Genomic DNA, 20,751 nt, shown 5'->3' on the forward strand with positions numbered 1-20,751 from the left:
TTCATGAGGGATCTGCCCATAATCCAGACACCTCGCATTAGACCTTGCCTCCAGCGTTGGTGATCAGATTTCAACATGAGATTTGTAGGGGTCAAATACCCAAACCATAGTACTCTTCTTGAACATCACATAAAAGGAATCATACAGTATATATTTTTTCCTAGTCAGCTTGTTTTTCTAAACATGGTATCTGGGTGATTTCGCAGTATCATTGTGAATATCAGTAATTTTTTTTGTTGTTATTTGTTTTTTGAGACGAAGTCTCACTCTGACCAAGCTAGAGTGCAATGGCATGATCTTGGCTCACTGTAACCTCACTACAACCTCTGCCTCCTGGGTTCAAGCAGTTCTCCTGTCTCAGCCTCCCGAGTAGCTAGAATTACAGGTGCTCACTACCTTGCCCAGCTAATGTTTGTAATTTAAGTAGAGACAGGGTTTCACCGTGGTAGGCCAGGCTGGTCTCGAACTCCTGACCTCACGTGATCCTCCCACCTCAGCCTCCCGCAGTGCTGGGATTACAGGCGTGAGCCATCACACCCAACTGGTTCTTTTTTAAAAATTGCTGAGTAATATTTCATTATGTGCGTATACTGCAGATTGATTTGCCTGTTGATGTACGTTTACATTGATGGACGTAATACCCAAATGTCAGTTTTTGACAGTTATAAATAAAGCTACTATGAATCTCTTGTCTTTTGGTAGAAATAGAACTTCAGTTTCCTTGGGCGTATGTGTAGCAGTTTGTTATGGGATCACAGGGTAGGCATACAGTTTAGATTTAATGGATATTGCCAATTTTTTTGAAGTAGTTGAACTAATTTGCACTAATAAAGTTATTAATCTTGTGTTATCTTAATTCATGTCTGGCTAAACTAAAAATCACTGACTGCTGTAGTGGGAACAGAACTACTAATTTGTTTAGTATATGTGGAGAGTGCTAGAGGAGTTGTTTTTTCAGCTTTTGGAAAAACGTAGGTAGGGAATGGGAATGGGGGCAGATTCAGGTTCCTTGGTATTCATTCTGTGTTAGTCTTGTGGCAGACTATACATAGTACTGGCTGGATTCCATCCCAAATTTCACCATATTTTTTCTGGGTAAGTTTTGTGTAGCTAGGAAGTAGAGATTTGTAGTAGCACTTTTTTTTTTTTTTCTTTTTTTTGAGACGGAGTCTTGCTTTTTTGCCCAGGCTGGAGTACAGTGGCGTGATCTCAGCTCACTGCAACCTGTGTCTCCTGGGTTCAAGCAATTCTTCTGCCTCAGCCTCCCAAGTAGATGGGATCACAGATGTGAGCCACCGTGCTAGCCACATAATTTTTATAATAAAGATCCAGGGGATTTTCAAAGGTATGTATGTTTTGAGTTCTTAGTGAAATAGTGGTGGTAGCTAATCTGTCTTCAAGACTTCTGGGAAGCAGTATTCGGGAACACTGTCAAAGTTGAAATATCAGACACTGTGCTGGAGTCTGACTCAGCATCTGCTTTGGCTTCTTCTTGCTGATTTTACCCACATGGGACTTACTATGTAGATTTGCTACCTTTTTTGTTGAAAGTGATTTCCTGAGATCAGAAGTTGCTTCGTTCCTCTAGGCTGTGCCAGGCTGTAAGAAAATGGCAGGCTAAGAGGGAGAGGTCAGAGTCTGTCTTTTCTTTATAGTAAACTCAACAATAAGAAGGACCTAGGTTGATTTCTTTTTTCTCCTGTGAAAATGTACTTAGGCCCACAAAGTGATAGATGAGGTCCCAAAGAGGAGATGAACAGTCTTAAAGAGGAAGTCATGAAAATCATAGAAAAATACAGGGAGAAAAAGAAAAATAATTATACTAATAATCAGATAAAATAACTTATAGTAAGGTCTAAATTTAGCTCAGTTATTTAGAAGTTGACAAAAAGTCTAGCTTATATAATATTCACTGTCAAGTACAAGGATACAATTTATTGAAGAAGACAGCTTATTGGTATTATTGCATAAGGAATATATTACTTGAAGTCACTTATGTGTAATTTTGAGTAGTGGACAAAGTCTGAGAAAGCAGTTATGTAGAAATATTCTCTCAGCTGTTTTTTTTAAAATTATACTTTAAGTTCTAAGCTACATGTGCACAACGTGCAGGTTTGTTACATAGGTGTACATGTGCCATGTTGGTTTGCTGCACCCATTAACTCGTCATTTACATTAGGTATTTCTCCTAATGCTATCCCTCTCCCAGCCCCCCATCCTATGACAGGCCCTGGTGTGTGATGTTCTCCACGGTGTGTCCAAGTGTTCTCATTGTTCAATTCCCACCTGTAAGTGAGAACGTGTGGTGTTTGGTTTTCTGTCCTTGTGATAGTTTGCTCAGAATGATGGTTTACAGCTTCATCCATGTCCCTGCAAAAAGGACATGAATTCATCCTTTTTTGTGGCCGCATGGTATTCCATGGTGTATATGTGCCATGTTTTCTTAATCCAGTCTATCATTGATGGACATTTGGGTTAGTTCCAAGTCTTTGCTGTTGTGAATAATGCTACAATAAACATACGTATGCACATGTCTTTATAGTAGCATGATTTATAATCCTTTGGGTATATATACCCAGTAATGGGATCACTGGGTCAAATAGTATTTCTAGTTCTGTATCCTTGAGGAATTGCCACACTGTCTTCCACAGTGATTGAACTTGTTTACACTCCCACCAACAGTGTAATTTTTTTATTGTTGTTGTTGAGACGGAGGCTCACTCTGTTGTCCAGGCTGGAGTGCAATGGCATGATCTCAGCTTACTGCAACCTCCGCCTCCCAGGTTCAAGCAATTCTGCCTCAGCCTCCTGAAGAGCTGGGATAACAGGCATGAACCACCTCGACTGGCTAATTTTTGTATTTTTAGTAGAGACCGGGTTTTGCCATGTTGGCCATGCTGGTCTTAAACTCCTGGCCTCAAGAAATTCACTCACCTTGGCCTCCCAAAGTGCTGGGATTACAGGCATGAGCCACCGCGCCCTGCCTCTCAGCTGCTTTTAAGTCATGTCTTTAAAGTATGCAATAAAACTTTCTTTGAAGTCCTTATCCCTAGTGTTGGAATAGCCAAAGAGAAAAGGCCAGAAGAGGGAGAGAAGAACCCGATTATCTTCTCTGTCAGAGTTGCTTTCAGCATGAGAAAGATATGCTAATAGAGTGGTTTCAGAACTAACAATATTTTGCCCACATTCCTTCAGAGGCACTGTCTTTTTCTGACTCCTTCCTCAGAGATGTGAGGGTAAGTTCTCAGAATTCCTGAGACCTGCCACTTCCACTATGTGATGCATTCCTGTCATCATCTGTCCTTGTCCAGAATGAAAGTCTTTCTATTTATTCATCCTTTTTTGTAGTCTGATCTTCATACCACTCAGAGTTTCTTCTTCCCTTGACCAAATCTCTTGTTTAATTCCTAAGACTTTCCTCTTGAATTCTCTGAAATGTTATTTTTGTGTTAAACCTCTCCCTCGTGTTCATAAGATGTTTTTCAGCTTTCTTTTGGTAACTGAAGCCCATCTGCCCTGGTAATCTTACCTTCCCTTTAGTCCTCTGAGGTTAACAGTAGATTTTCTTGCACTGTGATATGTCAGGATGCAGAATCAGGGTCTTCATCCTTCTCCATTCACAGGCTCATTCTATTCCTTGATTAGTGTGGCTCTTCTGCCTAGCTTGCTGCTGTTCCTCTATGCAGTTCTTAGTATTCTTTCATACATTTTCTAGTTTAGGTGATAGATCATATATGGTCAGGTTAGCCATTTTTTCTCTATCTTTGTGCAAAACTCTCTTTCTTCTGAAGTTCATGCTGTCTGACAATGCATCTCTCTTCCCTTCCTTAGTATCAGAAAAGGACCCTGTGGTCTTACCCTTTGATTCATTGTTTTTTCTATTTTCCTCTCTGCCATTATCCTGAGGTTACTTTAGAGTCTATGTAGCTGATCCATCCAGTCCTCCCAGGTTCCTGGTTTCTTGTCTTTTACTTTCATCTCTAGTTCTGGTAGTGCATTCATTTTTATTCCTACTGTACTTGCTTTTTGGCATTACCAACATCTTAAATTTGTCAACTCTATTCTGTTTTTACACCCTTCCCCATAGTGTCTAAATCACACTTCTGCCAGCACTCTCTACTTTGCCTCTTATTCTTCCCTTTACCGTGCTGACAAAACCCTAACCCTGGTTTCCTGTGGGCTCTCTGCCCCATACCCAGGCTGCTACGTTGGAGAAAGAAGCCCACAACCTTGCAGATTAGCTTCCCTCTTGTATTAGCCCATTTTCATATTGCTGTAATGAACTGCCTGAGACTGGGTAATTTATAAAAGAAAGAGGTTTGGCTGGGCGCGGTGGCTCAGGCCTGTAATCCCAGCACTTTGGGAGGCCAGGACGGGTGGATCATGAGGTCAGGAGATCGAGACCATCCTGGCTAACACAGTGAAACCCCGTCTCTACAAAAAATACAAAAAACTGGCCAGGTGAGGTGGCAGGCGCCTGTAGTCCCAGCCACTCGGGAAACTGAGGGAGGAGAATGGCGTAAACCCGGGAGGCGGAACTTGCAGTGAGCCGAGATCTGGCCACTGCACTCCAGCCTGGGTGACAGAGCGAGACTCCGTCTCAAAAAAAAAAAAGAGGTTTAATTGACTCAGTTTTTCATGGCTGGGGAGGCCGCAGGAAACTTACAATCATGACAGAAGGAGAAGGGGAAGCAAGGCACCTTCTACACAAGGTGGCAGGAGAGAGAAGTGCCAACGGAAGCAGGAAGAGCCCCTTATAAAACCATCAGATCTGATAAGAACAGCATGGGGGAAACTGCCCCCATGATTCAGTTACCTCCATCTGGTCTCTCCCTTGACACGTGGGGATTATAGGGATTACAATTCAAGATGAGATTTGAGTGGGGACACAAAGCCTAACCATATCACTTCTCTATCTTTATTGGGTCTTTAGAGATACTGTAGCTAAGTGCAACAAGGTGTCCTGAATTGGAGACTGGCACGGAACAAGGATGTTGTTGGAAAAACTGATGAAATCTGAATAAACTCTGAAATATAGGTAATAGTGATGTACCAATGTTGGTTTCTTAGTTTTGACAAAGTATTGTGTAACCTAAGTTGTTAACATTAGGGGAAACTGACGGTACTTTCTGTATTATCTTTGTAACTTTTTAATCTATAATTATTTCTCAAGTTTATTAAAAAAAAAAAATCTCTAGCATAGAACACAGCAGCTATCAATTTCTTTAGTTTCCTCAAACCCTACCTTATCTTCTGTGTCGTTTGCCTACTTTTCTGAAAAGATCGAAGCCATCAGTTTGATGAATTCCCTTCTGTTTCCTTTATTTTTGTTTTTGTTGGTTTATTTTAAAATTATTTTTTATGTAGGTTTTGTAGATACAGGATCTTGCTGTGTTTCGCAGCCTAGTCTCAAACTCCTGGGCTTAAGCAATCTGCCTACCTCAGCCTCAGTGCTGGGATTCCAGGCATGGGCATTAGCTTGGTCTCAATTTCCTTTTAAATTCCCCTACCCCCTTCAGTAAAACCCTACATAACCTTGGAAGCATTCTAAGTCATTTGGATCTACTTTCCTCTGGTTACAAGTAGATAGGAGTCGTTTTATGTTTCTATTTGTTCTGTGAAACCCTCATACTTCCTGCCTTCTCAGAGATTTCATTTACATGACATTTTTGTTGAATTGTTTCTTCACCTTTTGACTCTGCTAGTAATTTTTCACTGGGGATATATCTAAAACAAAAAAAAAAGGAAATTTTCTTTCCATTCTACTTTATTTCTCTTCTCCCACAGCTAAGAATCTTTTTTTTTTTTTTTTTTTCCGAGGTGGAGTCTCGCTCTGTAGCCTAGGCTGGAGTGCAGTGGCATGATCTCGGCTCTCTGCAACCCAGCCTCCTGGGTTCAAGCGATTCTTCTGCCTCAGCCTCCCAAGTAGCTGGGAGTACAGGCGCACGCCACCACACCCAGCTAATTTTTGTATTTTTAGTAGAGACGGGAGTTTAATTTTTAGTAGAGACAGGAGTTTCAACATACTGGCCAGGCTGGTCTCAAACTCCTGACCTCATGATCTGCCTGCCTCGGCCTCCCAAAGTGCTGGGATTACAGGCGTAAGCCACCGCGCCTGGCCGTTTTCTTTTTCTTTTTTTTTTTGAGATGGAATTTCGCTCTAGTTGCCCAGGCTGGAGTGCAGTGGCGCTATCTCAGCTCACCACAACCTCCGACTCCCGGGTTCAAGTGATACTCCTGCCTCAGCCTCCTGAGTAGCGGGGATTACAGGGTTTTGCCACCACGCCTGGCTAATTTTTTTTATTTTCAGTAGAGACAGGGTTTCTCCATGTTAGACTGGTCTCGAATTCCCGACCTCAGGTGATCCTCCCGCCTTGGCCTCCCAAAGTGCTGGGATTACAGGCGTGAGCCACTGCACCCAGCCTTCCACAGCTAAGATTCTTAGTTTTGAGATGGAGTCTTGCTCCGTCACCCAGGCTGGAGTGCAGTGGTGTGATCTCAGCTCACTGCAACCTCCGCCTTGAACCTTCTGGGTTCAAGAGATTCTCCTGCCTCAGCCTTCTGAGTAGCTGGGATTCACGGGCGCCCGCCGCCATGCCCGGCTAATTTTGTTTTGTTTTGTTTTGTTTTGTATATTTAGTAAGACAGGATTTCACCATGATGGCCAGGCTGGTCTCGAACACCTGACCTCGAGTGATCCACCCGTCTTGGCCTCCTAAAGTGCTGGGATTATAGGCATGGGCCTGTGCCGGCCTCACATGTAAGATTCTTGAAAGAGTTGACTGCATTTGTGGTCTTCCCTTCCTCACCTCCCAGTCATGCCTCACTCCATTGAAATCTGGCTTTGTCCCCGACGGTACTCCTAACTGCATTCTTGCAGGTCATCAGTGAGTTCGTTTCTGAAGCCAGTGAAAAATTTTCAGTCTTTCTCTTTTTTGACTTAAATATTTGAAACTTTTTTTTTCTTTTGGAGACTGTCTCGCTGTCACCCAGGCTAGAGTGCAGTGGTGCTATCGTAGCTCACTGGAGCCCTGAACTAGGCTCAAACCATCCACCTCAGCCTCCCAAGTAGCTGGGACTAAGGCAAGTGCCACCATACCTGGCTAATTAAAATTTTACTTTTTTGTAGAGATGAGCTCTCACTATGTTGCCTAGGCTGATCTCAAACTTCTGGCCTCAGGTAATCCTCCTGCTTCAGTCTCCTAAAGCTTTGGGATTACAGTCGTGAGCCACGGCACCTGGCCTAATATTTGAAACTTTCAAATATTTTCCTTAAAAAAAATGTACCACTACCATCTTTGTTGTATGCACAAATTAGAAACTTAATAGGAAAAGAGAATTATCCACAATCCTACCACTTAGAAGTATTAACATTTTGGGGCATATCTATATATATCCAATGTATTTTAAAATGTTTTAAATATAATCATATTCTCTGTATTCTGTAACTTGCCTTGAACACTTAATATGTTGTTGGTATCCTTTCATGTTAGTGAAGTTTAGTTACTCATCACCTCACTCTTCCCTACTAGATCGAATTCATTCTCCTCCAAGTAACTATCCTCAGTCATCTTTCTAAAGTACAAATTTTATCCTGGAAATATGAAATGCAAAGACTTTTGTGATGTAGCCACTGTTTTACCAGTCTTCACATTAGTTTTTTAGCCCGTTGAACAAATTATCTTCCAAAAGAACCTAGGTCTTTCTCCTTTACCCTTTCCTGCACCTCTCCCTCTCCCCCTTTACCCTTAAAGACTGCCTCATTCTTAGTGTCTGGTTTTTGGAGTCCTTATAATACGATTTGACCTTGTGCAAGCTGCTTAACTTTTCTCTGTGCCTCATTTCCTCATCTACAAAATTGGGCCAAAGAATCTATGTCAAATTAAAAGAATACATATAAAGCATTTTGAACTCTTAGTAAGCACATAGTTAGCTCTCAATAAATGCTAGCAAATACTATAATTCAACAGATCTTCAGTGTTATGCTTCTCATTTTAGGATAATCTTCCCAGTATTCCCAGAGCTTACTTTGCATAGTTCATTGTAGTCCTTATCAGGTGGTACTCATTGTTTTTTTTATTAGACTGGTGCCTTGAGGACAGGAGTTGTCATTGTATTCCTTGTTCCTAATGCATCCAAGTAATCTGGTTGGGGTTACCAGATAATATTAGCAGTATCCATTAGCTTTTTGTATTGGATCAAAGAAATTATTTCATGGGATTTTGTTTAGAAAATCTGCTCTTACTTATATATTTCTGTATATGAAGTGTGTTACTCTGTAGAAGAGGTTGGGGTTACTAGTAAAAGTTTGGGACTGGGAGAGTTTAGGACATGGATCCTTTGGCCAGCCCTTCAGGTGGCCAGTAGTAGTAATGGCTTTTAACTTTTTGCAGTTTGGAGTTTAAAAAGTAAGCAAGATGAGGCTGGTCACCGTGGCTCACGCTTGTAATCCACCTGTAATCCACCATTTTGGGAGGCCAAGGCGGGTGGATCACTTGAGGTCAGGAGTTTGAGACCAGCCTGGCCAACATGGCAAAATCCTGTCTCTACTAAAAATACAAAAATTACCTGGGTGTGGTGTTTGGCACCTGTAATCCCAGCTACTGGGGAGGCTGAGGCAGAAGACTTGCTTGAACCTGGGAGGCCGAGATTGCAGTGAGCTGACATTGCATCACTGCACTCCAGCCCCGGTGACAGAGCAAGGCTCTGTCTCAAAAAAAAAAAAAAAAAAAAAATTCATATGGGAGCACACCCTTCTCCCCATCCCCAAATACCCTTTGTTAAAAATTTTAAAAAGAGTAAAGTAAATAAGCCACAGTGGTGCATGCCTATAGTTTCAGCCACTGGGGAGGCTGAGGTGGGAGGATTGCTTGAGCTGAGGAGTTCAAGTCCAGCCTGGGTAACAGTGAGACCCTGTCTCAAAAACATAAAAGTTAAAAAATAAATAAATAAAATAGTTGTTTTTTTTTTTAATTTTTAAATAGGTCTTATAGCTTTTGAGGATTTGAGATTTCTTCTAGGTGAAAATTTATTTTAAAATATACGTGACAAGATTTCAAAAGTACAAAAAGGTAACTCAATGGAAGATAGATCTTGCCCACTCCATACTTCCAGTTCCTCTTTCTAGAGGACTATCACTTAGGTGAACTTTAATTTTCTGTAAAGAAATCATATTATACACTAAGCAACTGTGATTTTAGAATTCTGTCTAGTAGAGATAAAGGCATAAATATATGAATAAAAGGTTGTTTATTGCAGCATTGTTCATAAAGGCAAAAAAGTAAAAGTTATCCATTTCTATGGAATGTTACACAGCTTGCTTTTTTTTTTATTTTGGCACAGAGTCTTGCTCTGTTGCCCAGGCTGGAGTGCAGTGGTGCGATGTCAGCTCACTGTAGCCTCTGCCTCCTGGGATCAAATGATTCTCATGCCTCAGCCTCCTGAGTAACTAGGATTACAGGCGTGCACCACCACACCCAGCTAGTTTTTTGTATTTTTAGTAGAGACAGGGTTTCACCATATTGGCCAGGCTGGTCTTGAACTCCTGGCCTCAACTTGATTCACCTTTCTTGGCCTCCCAAAGTCCTGGGATTACAGACATGAGCCACTGTGCCCGGCCCATTTTAGCTTTTAAAAACTGCAACTTAACTCTGTATCTGTTTATTAGAAGTTTGTCCATGCAAATATATTGAGAGAATTGCCTGTCTCAGAATAAGGTATATAGTATGATTCTTGCTTTATAATAGCAAATAGCTAATCCCCTTTCCCCACCACATATATATGAACATGTTTGAGTGTGAAGTATGGAGGGATACACACTAGTCTGTTAACATGTTTACCTCAGGAAATGGGAAGAGCGGAGAGGCAAGAGGAATTGTGAACTTCTTGGAGGTTAGTATGGGTTCTATTTTAGTTATAGAGAATGTGGTGAGAATAGTACCTCGGGGGAGAAAACTAGAGTCAGTGAATTTGAGTTTAGTGAAAGGTTTGGGCTAGAGATCTCTACCTCTGTGGTCTTTCTCTTTCTTCCTGTATCAGCCTGTACAGTGATTGCTGAGGCTTTGTTCTTGTTCTTTCTTAAGATTTCTGCTTTGGGGTAGCCTTATTCAATTTTTGATTGTAACTTTATGGATTCACTTCCATTAAATCTGTATCTTTCTATTATGACTACTCTTCAACTCTAGGTCTTTTGGATACCTCCTCAAGCACCTTGCACTTATTTTGTTCAAAACCATCCTCAGTATCCATCCCCCCAAATTCATTTTGCTGTTTTCTGCTTCCTTTTAAGCTTTATAATACATGTTTGAAAAATACCCCCAACATTCAGTCCTGTAGTTTCCATTCCATGTATGTTATCCTGTGTTTTAGATTTTCCCTTCCAGAGGGAGCAGTGATTTTACTGCTTTGGGAACTATTTTATGGAGTGGGTGTTTGAATAGATCCTTGGTTTTGTACGAGCCATTCTAAGGGAAGGAGGTCGGGCTTCTGGGGGAAGGGTATGTCATAGCACAACTAAAGAGGAAGGAAAATTCAGTGGACAATAGAAAGTTCTCATTTGGCCTTGAGTTGGGAGGTGAAACAATAGGAGATTGAGTTGGGGAGGGAGGCATGAGTTGTCAGATTGATGGTACATAGTAGGTGTGATTGGACTTTTTTAGAGGAGTATAGGCCATGATCAGAAAGGTGCCTTAGGAAAATTGATCTTGAGGCCCAGTCAGGGAAGTGAATGAGAACTTTTGTTATAATAATCCAGACATGCATTAATAGAGTTTGGACTATAATGAAAGAGGAATGCAAGAGGAATCTTGAAGGAGAAATAGGCTAAATTTGAGACAAAATGACTGGATATAAGGGATGGAGTAGAGAGAGTTTCAGATGATCTGGGCTTTTGAGACTGGCTGACCAGTAAACTGAAAACAGTAGTGCCTTGATGATGTGATCAGTCGTTGATCCCATGCCACATTGGTCATGGGAGAGAAAAATCAGATTTGTGATTAATTGCAGGGGTGGGATCATCTCTCCCAGCCAGTGGCCAGTTAGAAATTTGTGGGCAGATTTTTAATTGCTGTTGTTAAAATGACACTCCTACTCTCTGCATGTCCTCTTTGCCATTCTGTAATTTAGAGGGAAATAAAGATGGGCAGAGAAATACCAGGATAGTGCTGGTAATGGAGGAAAAGGGAGGTCATAGTTTCAACAAAAGACAGTCTGCAGAGGCAGGATAGCATGATGGAGCAGAGCGTCCAGAGTCTGGTTCAAATCCTGAATTGCTTTATAAACTCAGAGCCCTTTTCTTTTCCCTTTCCTTTCCCTTTTATTTTTCTTTTCTTTTCCTTTTCCTTACTGGATCTGGCTCTGTTGCCCAGGCTGGAGGGGCTCACTGCAGTCTCGACCTCCTGGGCTCAAGCAGTCCTCCCACCTCAGCCTCCCAAGTAGCTTGGACTACAGGAGTATACCACCACGCGCGACTAAGTTTTGTATTTTGTGTAGAGGTGAGGTTTTTGCCGTGTTGTCCAGACTGTTCTTGAGCTTCTGAGCTCAAGTGATCTTCATCCCTCCGCTTCCCAAAGTGCTGAGATTACAGGTGTGAGGCACTGCACCCGGCCTTCAGAGCTGTTTTCTAAAGGTCACAAGTCTTCTAGGAGTTTAAACTGAAAACATTTGGATAGTTGGAGTTTAAAATGTTGCCCTAAGCTCCTTTGAATACCTCATTACATCCTTAGAAAAGACTATTCAGAGATAATGCACAGTTTCCATTCCAACTAATTTATAATTTAGAGGCAGAGTGTAAGGCCATGCCTCCAGTACATGTAAATACATTAAACCTGGACTCATTGAAATTGATTTGGAAGGAGCTGTCTGGGATGAGCAACTCAGAATTAAGAGAATACAGTATTTTTAAGTGCATAATTTAGATTTCTCCAGCATTCATGCCTCTTCGATTTCCTGTTTTGAATCATAAAGAAGAATGAGCAGAACACTGTTCTGAGTAATGCAGGTCTCTTTATTTGATAATTAAATCACTTGGTTTATTATTTTTAGGTTTTTTTTTTTTTAATTAACCTTTCAAGCTTTTATTTAAATGACATGATCCAGGATGGATTTTAGATTTTGTTGAAAGCAGCCACATCCATGGACTGCATGCACATAGTCCTCAAAAGCAGTGATCTGCTTCTTCAGCATATCTGTTCCAACTTTATCTTCAACTACGCAACGTATTTGAAGTTTCTTAATTCCGTATCCCACTTGAACTAGTTCACATGAGCCCCAGACTAAGCCATCTGCTTGAATGCCTCTGATGCACTCCTCTAATTTCGCCATAACTGTCTTCTCATCCCAAGGTTTCACATCTAGTAAGATGGAAGACTTGATAAGTGCAGGTTTTTTGGCTTTCTTCGATTCATATTGTGCAAGGCATTCTTCCCTTAGCCTCTTCGCTTCTTCACTTTTCTCCTCCCATCAGATCCAAAGAGATCAATGTCATCATCATCTTTACTATTTAGCTCCTCTTCCTATAGTGTCTTCCACATCCACAGGACCATACTTGCCCAAAGCTTTCTTCAGTCCTGGAAGGCTGGCCTTTTCTTTTTCGTAAGACTTGATGTGATTATACCAACGAAGGGCATGACACAAGTCAGCAGGCGGTAGGCTTTGCTTCAAATACTGCCACATCTTCTTGTGATGGCAGATACCCCTCGATGTAGCTCTTGTCCACCAGGTAATTGTTGAGCACCTGGAGGCTGGCAGGACTTTTCAGGTCTCCAAAATCCATGGTGTCAGCTGTATCTGAGAGCTGGGGAGCAGCAGAAAGAGCGCAAACTGTGGGCACCTTGCGCTGAGAAAGGAAAAAAATATTCTTAGGTTTTTAAGAGTTCTTCAGAAATCTTTACTTTAGGGGCCGGGTGCGGTGGCTCATGCCTGTAGTCCCAGCATTTTGGGAAGCTGAGGCAGGTGGATCACCTAAAGTTGGGAGTTCGAGACCAGCCTGGCCAACATGGTGAAACCCCGTCTCTACTAAAAATACAAAAATTAGCTGGGTGTGATGGTGCACGCCTGTAATCCCAGCCACTCAGGAGGCTGAGGCAGGAGAATCACTTGAACCTGGGAGGCAGAGGTTGCAGTGAGCCAAGTGCAGAGTGCCACTGCACTCCAGCCTGGGCAATAGAGTGAGACTCAGTCTTAACAAAAGAATAAGTCTTTACATTAGGAAATAATTTTCTTATGGAAACCATGTTGTAAATGGTAGTTGGTTTCCCAGCTCAAGACAGTGAAAAATCTTCTGAGCTCTTAATGGTTGTGCATTGTAGTAGTTTTGCAGTACTTAAAGATTTATAGGTGCAACGATAAAGTGGACCCAAACAGGATTTCCTTGCTTGTTGTTCCTTAGATGCTGCTTAAATCTGGGGCTTCGTTTATATTTCAAGACTGCTGCCTGTAGGGGCTTCATCTGTATCATTTGTGTTAATAGTGACCCTGGAGTTTTGTGCTTTGCAGAACCTATGTGGGCATATGTGATGGCCTTGTAATAAGTTAAAGGGGAAAATATTAAATCACTAACAATGAATTTAGTATTTTCACAAATAGCAAATACTTTGAATTTTAGTTGAGATTTACCTGCTTTATAAATGCAGTCTGATTTAAATCCTGACTTGCTTTATAAATGCAGAGCCATTATTCAATGCTCTAGAATCCTTTACGGGTTTGAGTTTAAAACGTTTGGCTAGATGGGGCTTAAAATGGTGGTAAAACCGTGCCTTCAGGATGTTTAGTATTAAAGAAAAACATTACAGTTGATGTTGTCTCTACAGCTCTAGTTGATGTAGTCTCTTCAGTTCTATTTGTCATCCAGATAGGTCCACATACTTTTCGAAAACACACTGAATTGATTTATGTTACAAAAGGTCATAGGCTGATTTGTAAGCAGTGATACCTGTTTTAGTTTAACAGTGGGCACCTTTCCTGGGGTCTGATCATTGCTACCTTGACAAGTCATTCATTCATTACATTCAATTAAAATGTACCATAATTTTAATTGAATCTTAACATGTGTCAACTATAAGATTAATCATTTTGTGCATTACTGAGAAAGAAAGGAATACTGCCAAGAAGACTCCGTTGCATCTGGCACAGGCTTTTCTTGTTAGAATTATTTTATATTTTTAAAAAAAGCTCTTTTAAACTTATTTAGCAAATAAGAATGGATTTTTATTATATAGTGTATCCTTTTATTGCATGTATGAAAATGAAAATAGAAGTAAAATACATTTGTTAAGATAGTCCTAAGATATCTGAGTATTTAGAGTCTGACTTTTCTAAATCGCTTTTCAACTTGGCGTTACAGAAGTCTTCTTGTGCTTTCTTCCTCCCTCTCCCCACCAGTCATTCAAAGTATTGGTGATGCAGTAGTTAAGAGAATGCTCTATTATTCTGTCATCAATTTAAAAATTAGTCATTTGATGTTTGTGAAGATTTTAAGAGCAATATAAGCTGTTTAGTTTTTAACCCCTTTTAGTACTTCAGGGCTACTGCATGTGGTCATATGGGTTGTGCAGTGTCATGTATCAATATCAATAGCAAACCATAACAGACTCCATTGGCTTGTGTGGTTTTCCCCCCTTTCTTTCTGAGGTCCTGTAAATCACTTGGAATCATTCTCTGAATGATGAATAGTTACTTCACTAATATTCCATGGCTGTATTTGCTTCTTTTCTGTTATACAATAAATTTAGTTTTGCTATAGAATCATATTATTTTGAAGACATTTAAAGTGGCAATTTAAAAATTGGCCCTTGTTCAGATAGCTGTAACACAACTCACACCCAGCCAGTAGCAGTTGTAACTTGGCATCAGTTTTAAGATTCATTCTAATTTCAGAAAATTAAAATGTTAAAGTGTGTTTTCTTTTTTAATTTTAATTTTTTTTTTTTTTAATTGAGACAAGGTCTTGGTCTTTTGCCTAGGCTGGAGTGCAATGGTGCAATCGCGGCTCGTTGTATTCTCAACCTCCATGGCATAAGTGATCCTCCCACCTCAGCCTTCCTAGTAGCTGAGACTACAGGTTCACACCATCATGCCCAGCTAATTTTTGTATATTTTTGTGGAGACAGGGTTTTGCCATGTTGCCCAGGCTGGTCTTGAACTCCTGGGCTCAAGCGATCCACCCACCTTTGCCTCCCAAAGTGCTGGGATTACAGGTGTGAGCCACCATGCCCGACAGTTATGTTTTCTTTGAATCACCAGTTGTTTTAAGAGGTGAGGAGGGGCTGGGCGCAGTGGCTCATGCCTGTGATCCTAGCACTTTGGGAGGTCAAGGCAGGCGGATCATGAGGTCAGGAGATGAGACCATCCTGGCTAACATGGTGCAACCTTGTCTCTACTAAAAATACAAAAAAAAAAAAAAAAAAAAGCTGGGTGTGGTGGCACACACCTGTAGTCCCAGCTACTCAGGAGGCTGAGGCAGGAGAATGGTGTGAACGTGGGAGGCGGAGCTTGCAGTGAGCCTTGATCGCACCACTGTACTCTAGCCTGGGCGACAGAGCGAGACTGTCCCCCCCCTCAAGAGACCAGGAGGGTACTAAGTTTACCTCAGTTTTAGTCTGGTTTGCACCTTTTGTGTGGTGGGGGAGCAGGGAGTCAGGGTCAAGTAAGAACATGATAATCTCCCTTGGAGTCTGCTTGGTTGACATAGCACTGGAAGTACCTTTTAGAAGGAAGGCAGATAAATGAATAGCTGATTATGAAGGTTAACACACTTTTACTTTGCTGTTTCTAAGCTTTAGACATTTGTAGTTTATTATTTTTTAGATCATTTAAACAGAGGCAACAGGGTGATAAAGGGAGAGACTCCTTAACTTGGTCCCTAGTGCCCTGTATGATGTATATTAGAGATATTTTACAGTATACAGTTGTCCCTGAGTGTCCATGGGGTTTCGTTTTAGGATGTCCTTCAGATGTTAAAATCCTTGGATGCTCAAGTCCAAGGATAATGTAAAATGGCATAGTATTTGCGTATAACCTGTGTACATACTTCTGTATACTTTAACACCTCTAGGTTACTTATAATGCTTAATACAACAGAAATGCTGTGTGAATAGTTGTTCCGCTGTATTGTTTAGGGATTAATGACAAGGAAAAGAAGTATCTATATATGCTGGTACAGATGCAGTTAAAAATTTTTTTTCCATCCGAGGTTGGTTGAATCCATTGACCAGAACCCATGGATATGGAGGGCCAGTTATGTTTACAATTTTTATAGTATTTTCCATTTTTAAGCTCCCATATCTTAAAATTACTTTCAAAATGTCACTTGTGAAATTCATTCGTTTATTATTTTAACTTGACAATCTGAGGCAACTTTTTAAAAGTTTGTATTTTTTTTATTTAAAAACTTTTTTTTTTTTTTTTAAGAGATGGAGTCTCACTATGTTGCCCAAGCAGGTCTCGAACTCCTGGGCCCAAACCATCAGCCTGGCTTGGCTTCCCAAATTATAAATTTATTTTTATTTATTTATTTTGTAGAGACGGGTTCTCACTCCATCACCTAGGCTGGAGTGCAGTGGCAGGACCACACCTCACTGCAGCCCCAAACTCCTGGGCTCAGGTGATCCCTCCACCTCATCCTCCCAGGCAGCTAAAACTACAGGCATATACCACCATGCCCAGTTGATCTTTAAATTTTTTTTTTAGAGACCACGTCTCCAACTCCTGGGCTCAAACAATTCTCCCATCTCGGCCTCCCAAAGCGCTGGAATTACAGGTATGAGCCTGTAATACAGGTACTTGCCTGGTGGTTCCTGGCCTGATCCAAGATAATTTTTAAAAGAAGCACTAGGCTCGAGAGGCTGAGACAGGAAGATCACTTGAGGTCAGGCCAGGAGTTTGAGACCAGCTTAAGCAACATAGTGAGACACACTGTCTGTTAAAAAAAAAATCACTAGGGGGTAAAATGCTAAATGCAGAAAGTGAGGAGAGTTGAAGCTCTGTGATAGGTAAGGAGGGTCCTTATTTTAATAATCTTTGATGTACCTCATGGTGAGAGGGGAGCCATTACTAGGAAGTAATAGAAACTAAAATGTAAATATATTACCCTTCATTCACTCCCCATTGTTCCAGAGATAAAGGGAGAGAATCCTTAACTTAGTCCCCAGTGTCCTGTGTGGTCTGTTCCTACCTGTCTCTCTAGCTTCATCTTAAACTATGCCTCGTTCTCCCAGATTAACATAGAAAGGTGGGGAATCAGAATATAAGGGTTGATTTATTCATTTCATTTTGCCTGCTATATTATTGTTTTAAGTAGTAATTTTAAAATCTCATTTTTGTGACTCTAGTTGAGCATAAATAAAATGCTCTCTAGTTGTACTTTCTGGCCTGGAATTCCACATTTAATCTCAACTAATTGTATGGAGATATTTTTCTCGTTAACAGGTTTCTCCTCATAGAAAAATCTATTGTAAAAATACGGAAAAGAATGGCAGCGGAAACGCAGACGCTGAACTTTGGGCCTGAATGGTGAGTTTTCAAAATCTCATCCTCTTTGATATTGGATGACTAATACAGTAGTAAAGTATTTGACAGGTGCTAGGTGGTTTACAAATGTGCATGTTTTTGAGACTTTTGCTTTATGTGCCTGGCTGAAAACAATGTGTTAGTTCAGGAATAAATTATATTTGGTAAATGAGTGTATTCTATACTTAATTAACATTTTTTTTCTTTGTCTGGTTATGTATGTAATGATGGCGGGAGTCTGATCCTCCTAGAAAATTATTTTCTGTTTATTTAAGTCATTGTCTAGGTGCATATACAATTTTATGTAAGTATAATTATAACATTTTTATGTCTGTATGTTTTGTGCTACATTGTTTTGTCATTGCTATTCATAGATTCATTTGAGAAATAGTTTTCATTGAAGTATTATTTGAAAGATGGCCTAGGCAGGTAGTTCAGTGTTATACTAGCTGTTAGCAGTAGCCTGTCTAGGATTGAGTTAGCGTTGGACATGATAACAATTAATTGACCTTTGAGTCTCTTACAGATGTGTTTGGACCCCGAATATGGAATTCTCATGGAATTTTGAGATCCATCACATTGTAGTGTGGCTTTCCCCCCTCCCCTCCTTTCTTTTTCCCCAAAGTTGGTGATTGAAGATCCTCTCTTCAGTGGCATCAATAATAATAATTAATTTTTCTATTCAAACCTTGGGCAACCCCTTTGGTAATATCAGAAGCAGTATCTAAAATAGATAAATTGGATTTATGTCTTAAACTCTTGGTTGTTCAGGTGGGTGTGGTTCAATAAATGATATAGACTTCCTAGACTTCCTGTAGTAACTCTGTTTGAGGAGTCTTATTAACTTACCCTATTAGAAACACTTCTTTTTATTAATATATGTGATCTTGAAGTTTTCTTAACTTTTATAGCCAGCATTTGGAGACTGAGGAGAAATCACTGTTTGAAGTTCTAAGAACTGATGGAACTCCTGTATTTTGAGAGTTTATTTAGAACATGTTAACCTAAGTAATGCTGTACTTGTTTCAGTTTATTCCTTTATATTTTAAAAATGATTTTATTATCAAATTAATATGTTTCTAAAAAAATTAGAAATAACTAGTAAGCCAGAAAATACCATCGTAATTTCAACATCCATGGTACACACTGTAAATATCTTGGTGTATCTTTCCAGGTGGTTTTATGTATGCTTATTTGTGTATATATACATTTATTTTTTACAAAAATGGGATCATATTGTACCTTTAGTTTTGTAGCCTGCTTAAAGAAATAACCAAATCAGAAACATCTTTTTTTAATCAATAAATATTTTGTGTTGTATTAAACGGTTGCATTGTATGGATGTACCATCATTTATTCAACTAGTCCTCTAGATGTGGCATATAGAAGCTGTTCTTGATTTTTCATTATAAAAATATTTTTAATGAACATTCTTATAGTTAAATCTTTATTTCTACCTTAATTCTTTTTATCAAGTGGATTTAAATTCATATAAGTTACTTTTTAAGCCATTTTGTGTGCAACTCATCCACCTTTATCTAGAATTTGTAACTGCTTCTCTTTTATATTTACATACCTTCATGTCTGTTTCTTTATAAAAACATGGTTAAACTTGTCAGCTAATTTAAGGAAGTTGTTTTTTTCAGCATCCTGCTGTTTATAGGTAACAGAAAGGGAACACCAGGAATTTAGACACATCAAAAGGGAAAAGAAAAACTGATGATGTTTTAGAATCAATATACATTCAGCTTGATGCCCTATAGTATGGGTTGGCAAATTGTGGCCTGTGGGACTGTAAAGTTTTTGTAAGTAAAGTTTCATTGAAAGACAGAGACGTCCATTTGCTTCCATATTTTCTGACTGCTTTCATGCTACAGTGGCAGGGTTAACAGAGGCCATTTGGTTCACAGAGCTTAAATATTCTCTGGCCCTCTACAGAGACAGTTTGCTGGCTCCTGCCCTATACCATGAGTTCTCAAGGTCATCTCAGTGTAGTATTGAGCATCTTTGAATAGCATCTTACACATCCTCCTTTTTATTGATACTCTGAAGTTTTGTTTGATGGTATTTCACCTGAGTGGCTCAGTGTTTTGTACAAAATTTGAATTGAGGTAGCCTTAAACAGAGGGCAATCACCATTTCCATGCTTAAACAGTAGACTCACCTAATTGTATATCTGTTACCTTGCGGACTAGAGCTTAGGAGCATTCCCTTAGTCATCTGAAATGCTGATGAACTGAGGAATGCAGGTGTAAGTAGGCATAGTGCCCTATGTGTATCATCTGTCACAATTCCTTCTGGCAAAGGGAATATATGAGGCCCTTTAATCCTGAGCTGGAAAGTTACAGTAGGTGTAGAGAGTACTACCTTATTTTTCTTCATGTATGACGTTCTTTGTGAAACTTGAGGTAAAGAGCTGTGCCCAGGGTACTTGAGAATCAAGATTTAGATTGATGACATCGAACCAGTGTGCAATTAACTCTAAATGAGACAGAAGCACTAAGTGATACGGTGTTTACTAAGGTCATCATTTTTGTGAATAATGTAAAACATAATGTTCAATAAGGAATACTTAAAATGAACCAATTTATTTGTATCTTGGGGCAGTTGTGAAGATGGGAGAACATTTAAAATTTCAGTAGGGACAGACCATGAGTGGCTGTAAGCTTTAACTTTTTTTTTTTTTTTTTTTTTTGAGATGGAGTCAGCCTTGCTCTGTCACCCAGGCTGGAGTGCAGTGGCGCAATCTGAGCTCACTGCAACCCCTGCCTCCGGGTTCAAGTGATTCTTCTCCCTCAGTCTCCTGAGTAGCTGGGATTACGGGCACCCACCACCACGCCCAGCTGATTTTTGTAATTTTAGTAGAGACGGGGTTTCACCGTGTTGGCCAGGCTTGTCTTGAACTCCTGACCTCAGGTGATCTGCCCACCTTGGCCTCCCAAAGTGCTGGGAGTACAGGCGTGAGCCACTGCGCCCGGCCAAAGCTTGAACTTTTTAAGGTCTGTGGAATCATTAGGTCTTAGATTATTTTTCTGCATAGAATAAAAAAGTATGTTACGTTATCATCAGAGCAGTTTAAAAGGGTATGATACATTCAATGCCAAGTATATCCTTTCTAGATATAAAGCAATAGGGTCTTTCTTTAAGCCTTTCCTCAAATGCTACCACCTTAGACCTTTCCTGACAATCTGTATAACTCTCCACCCTTTACTCCCTTCCTTGCTTAATTTTTCGTCATGTTTTTAT

At 40.2% G+C, this 20,751-nt stretch overlaps 1 protein-coding gene and 1 pseudogene across 4 annotated transcripts in view; one reads left to right on the forward strand and one right to left on the reverse strand.

Annotated features, from left to right (window-relative positions):
• The window catches only part of GIGYF2 (GRB10 interacting GYF protein 2), a 164,644-nt gene that overhangs the window by 21,173 nt on the left and 122,720 nt on the right, over positions 1-20,751 (forward strand). For 3 of the 4 annotated variants that reach the window (XM_025404237.1, XM_025404240.1, XM_025404239.1), the window contains one exon: positions 17,425-17,508. In XM_025404237.1, the coding sequence (XP_025260022.1) occupies positions 17,468-17,508 (41 nt within the window). In that variant the 5' untranslated portion in view covers positions 17,425-17,467. Of the gene's footprint in view, positions 1-16,686; positions 16,757-17,424; positions 17,509-20,751 lie in introns of all 4 variants that reach the window. The other variant, XM_025404238.1, reaches the window with a different exon arrangement.
• On the reverse strand, positions 12,105-12,772 carry LOC112636006 (annotated as a pseudogene).

The sequence above is a fragment of the Theropithecus gelada genome, chromosome 12 (assembly GCF_003255815.1).
Source record: "Theropithecus gelada isolate Dixy chromosome 12, Tgel_1.0, whole genome shotgun sequence".
In the NCBI taxonomy this organism is placed as follows: domain Eukaryota; kingdom Metazoa; phylum Chordata; class Mammalia; order Primates; family Cercopithecidae; genus Theropithecus; species Theropithecus gelada.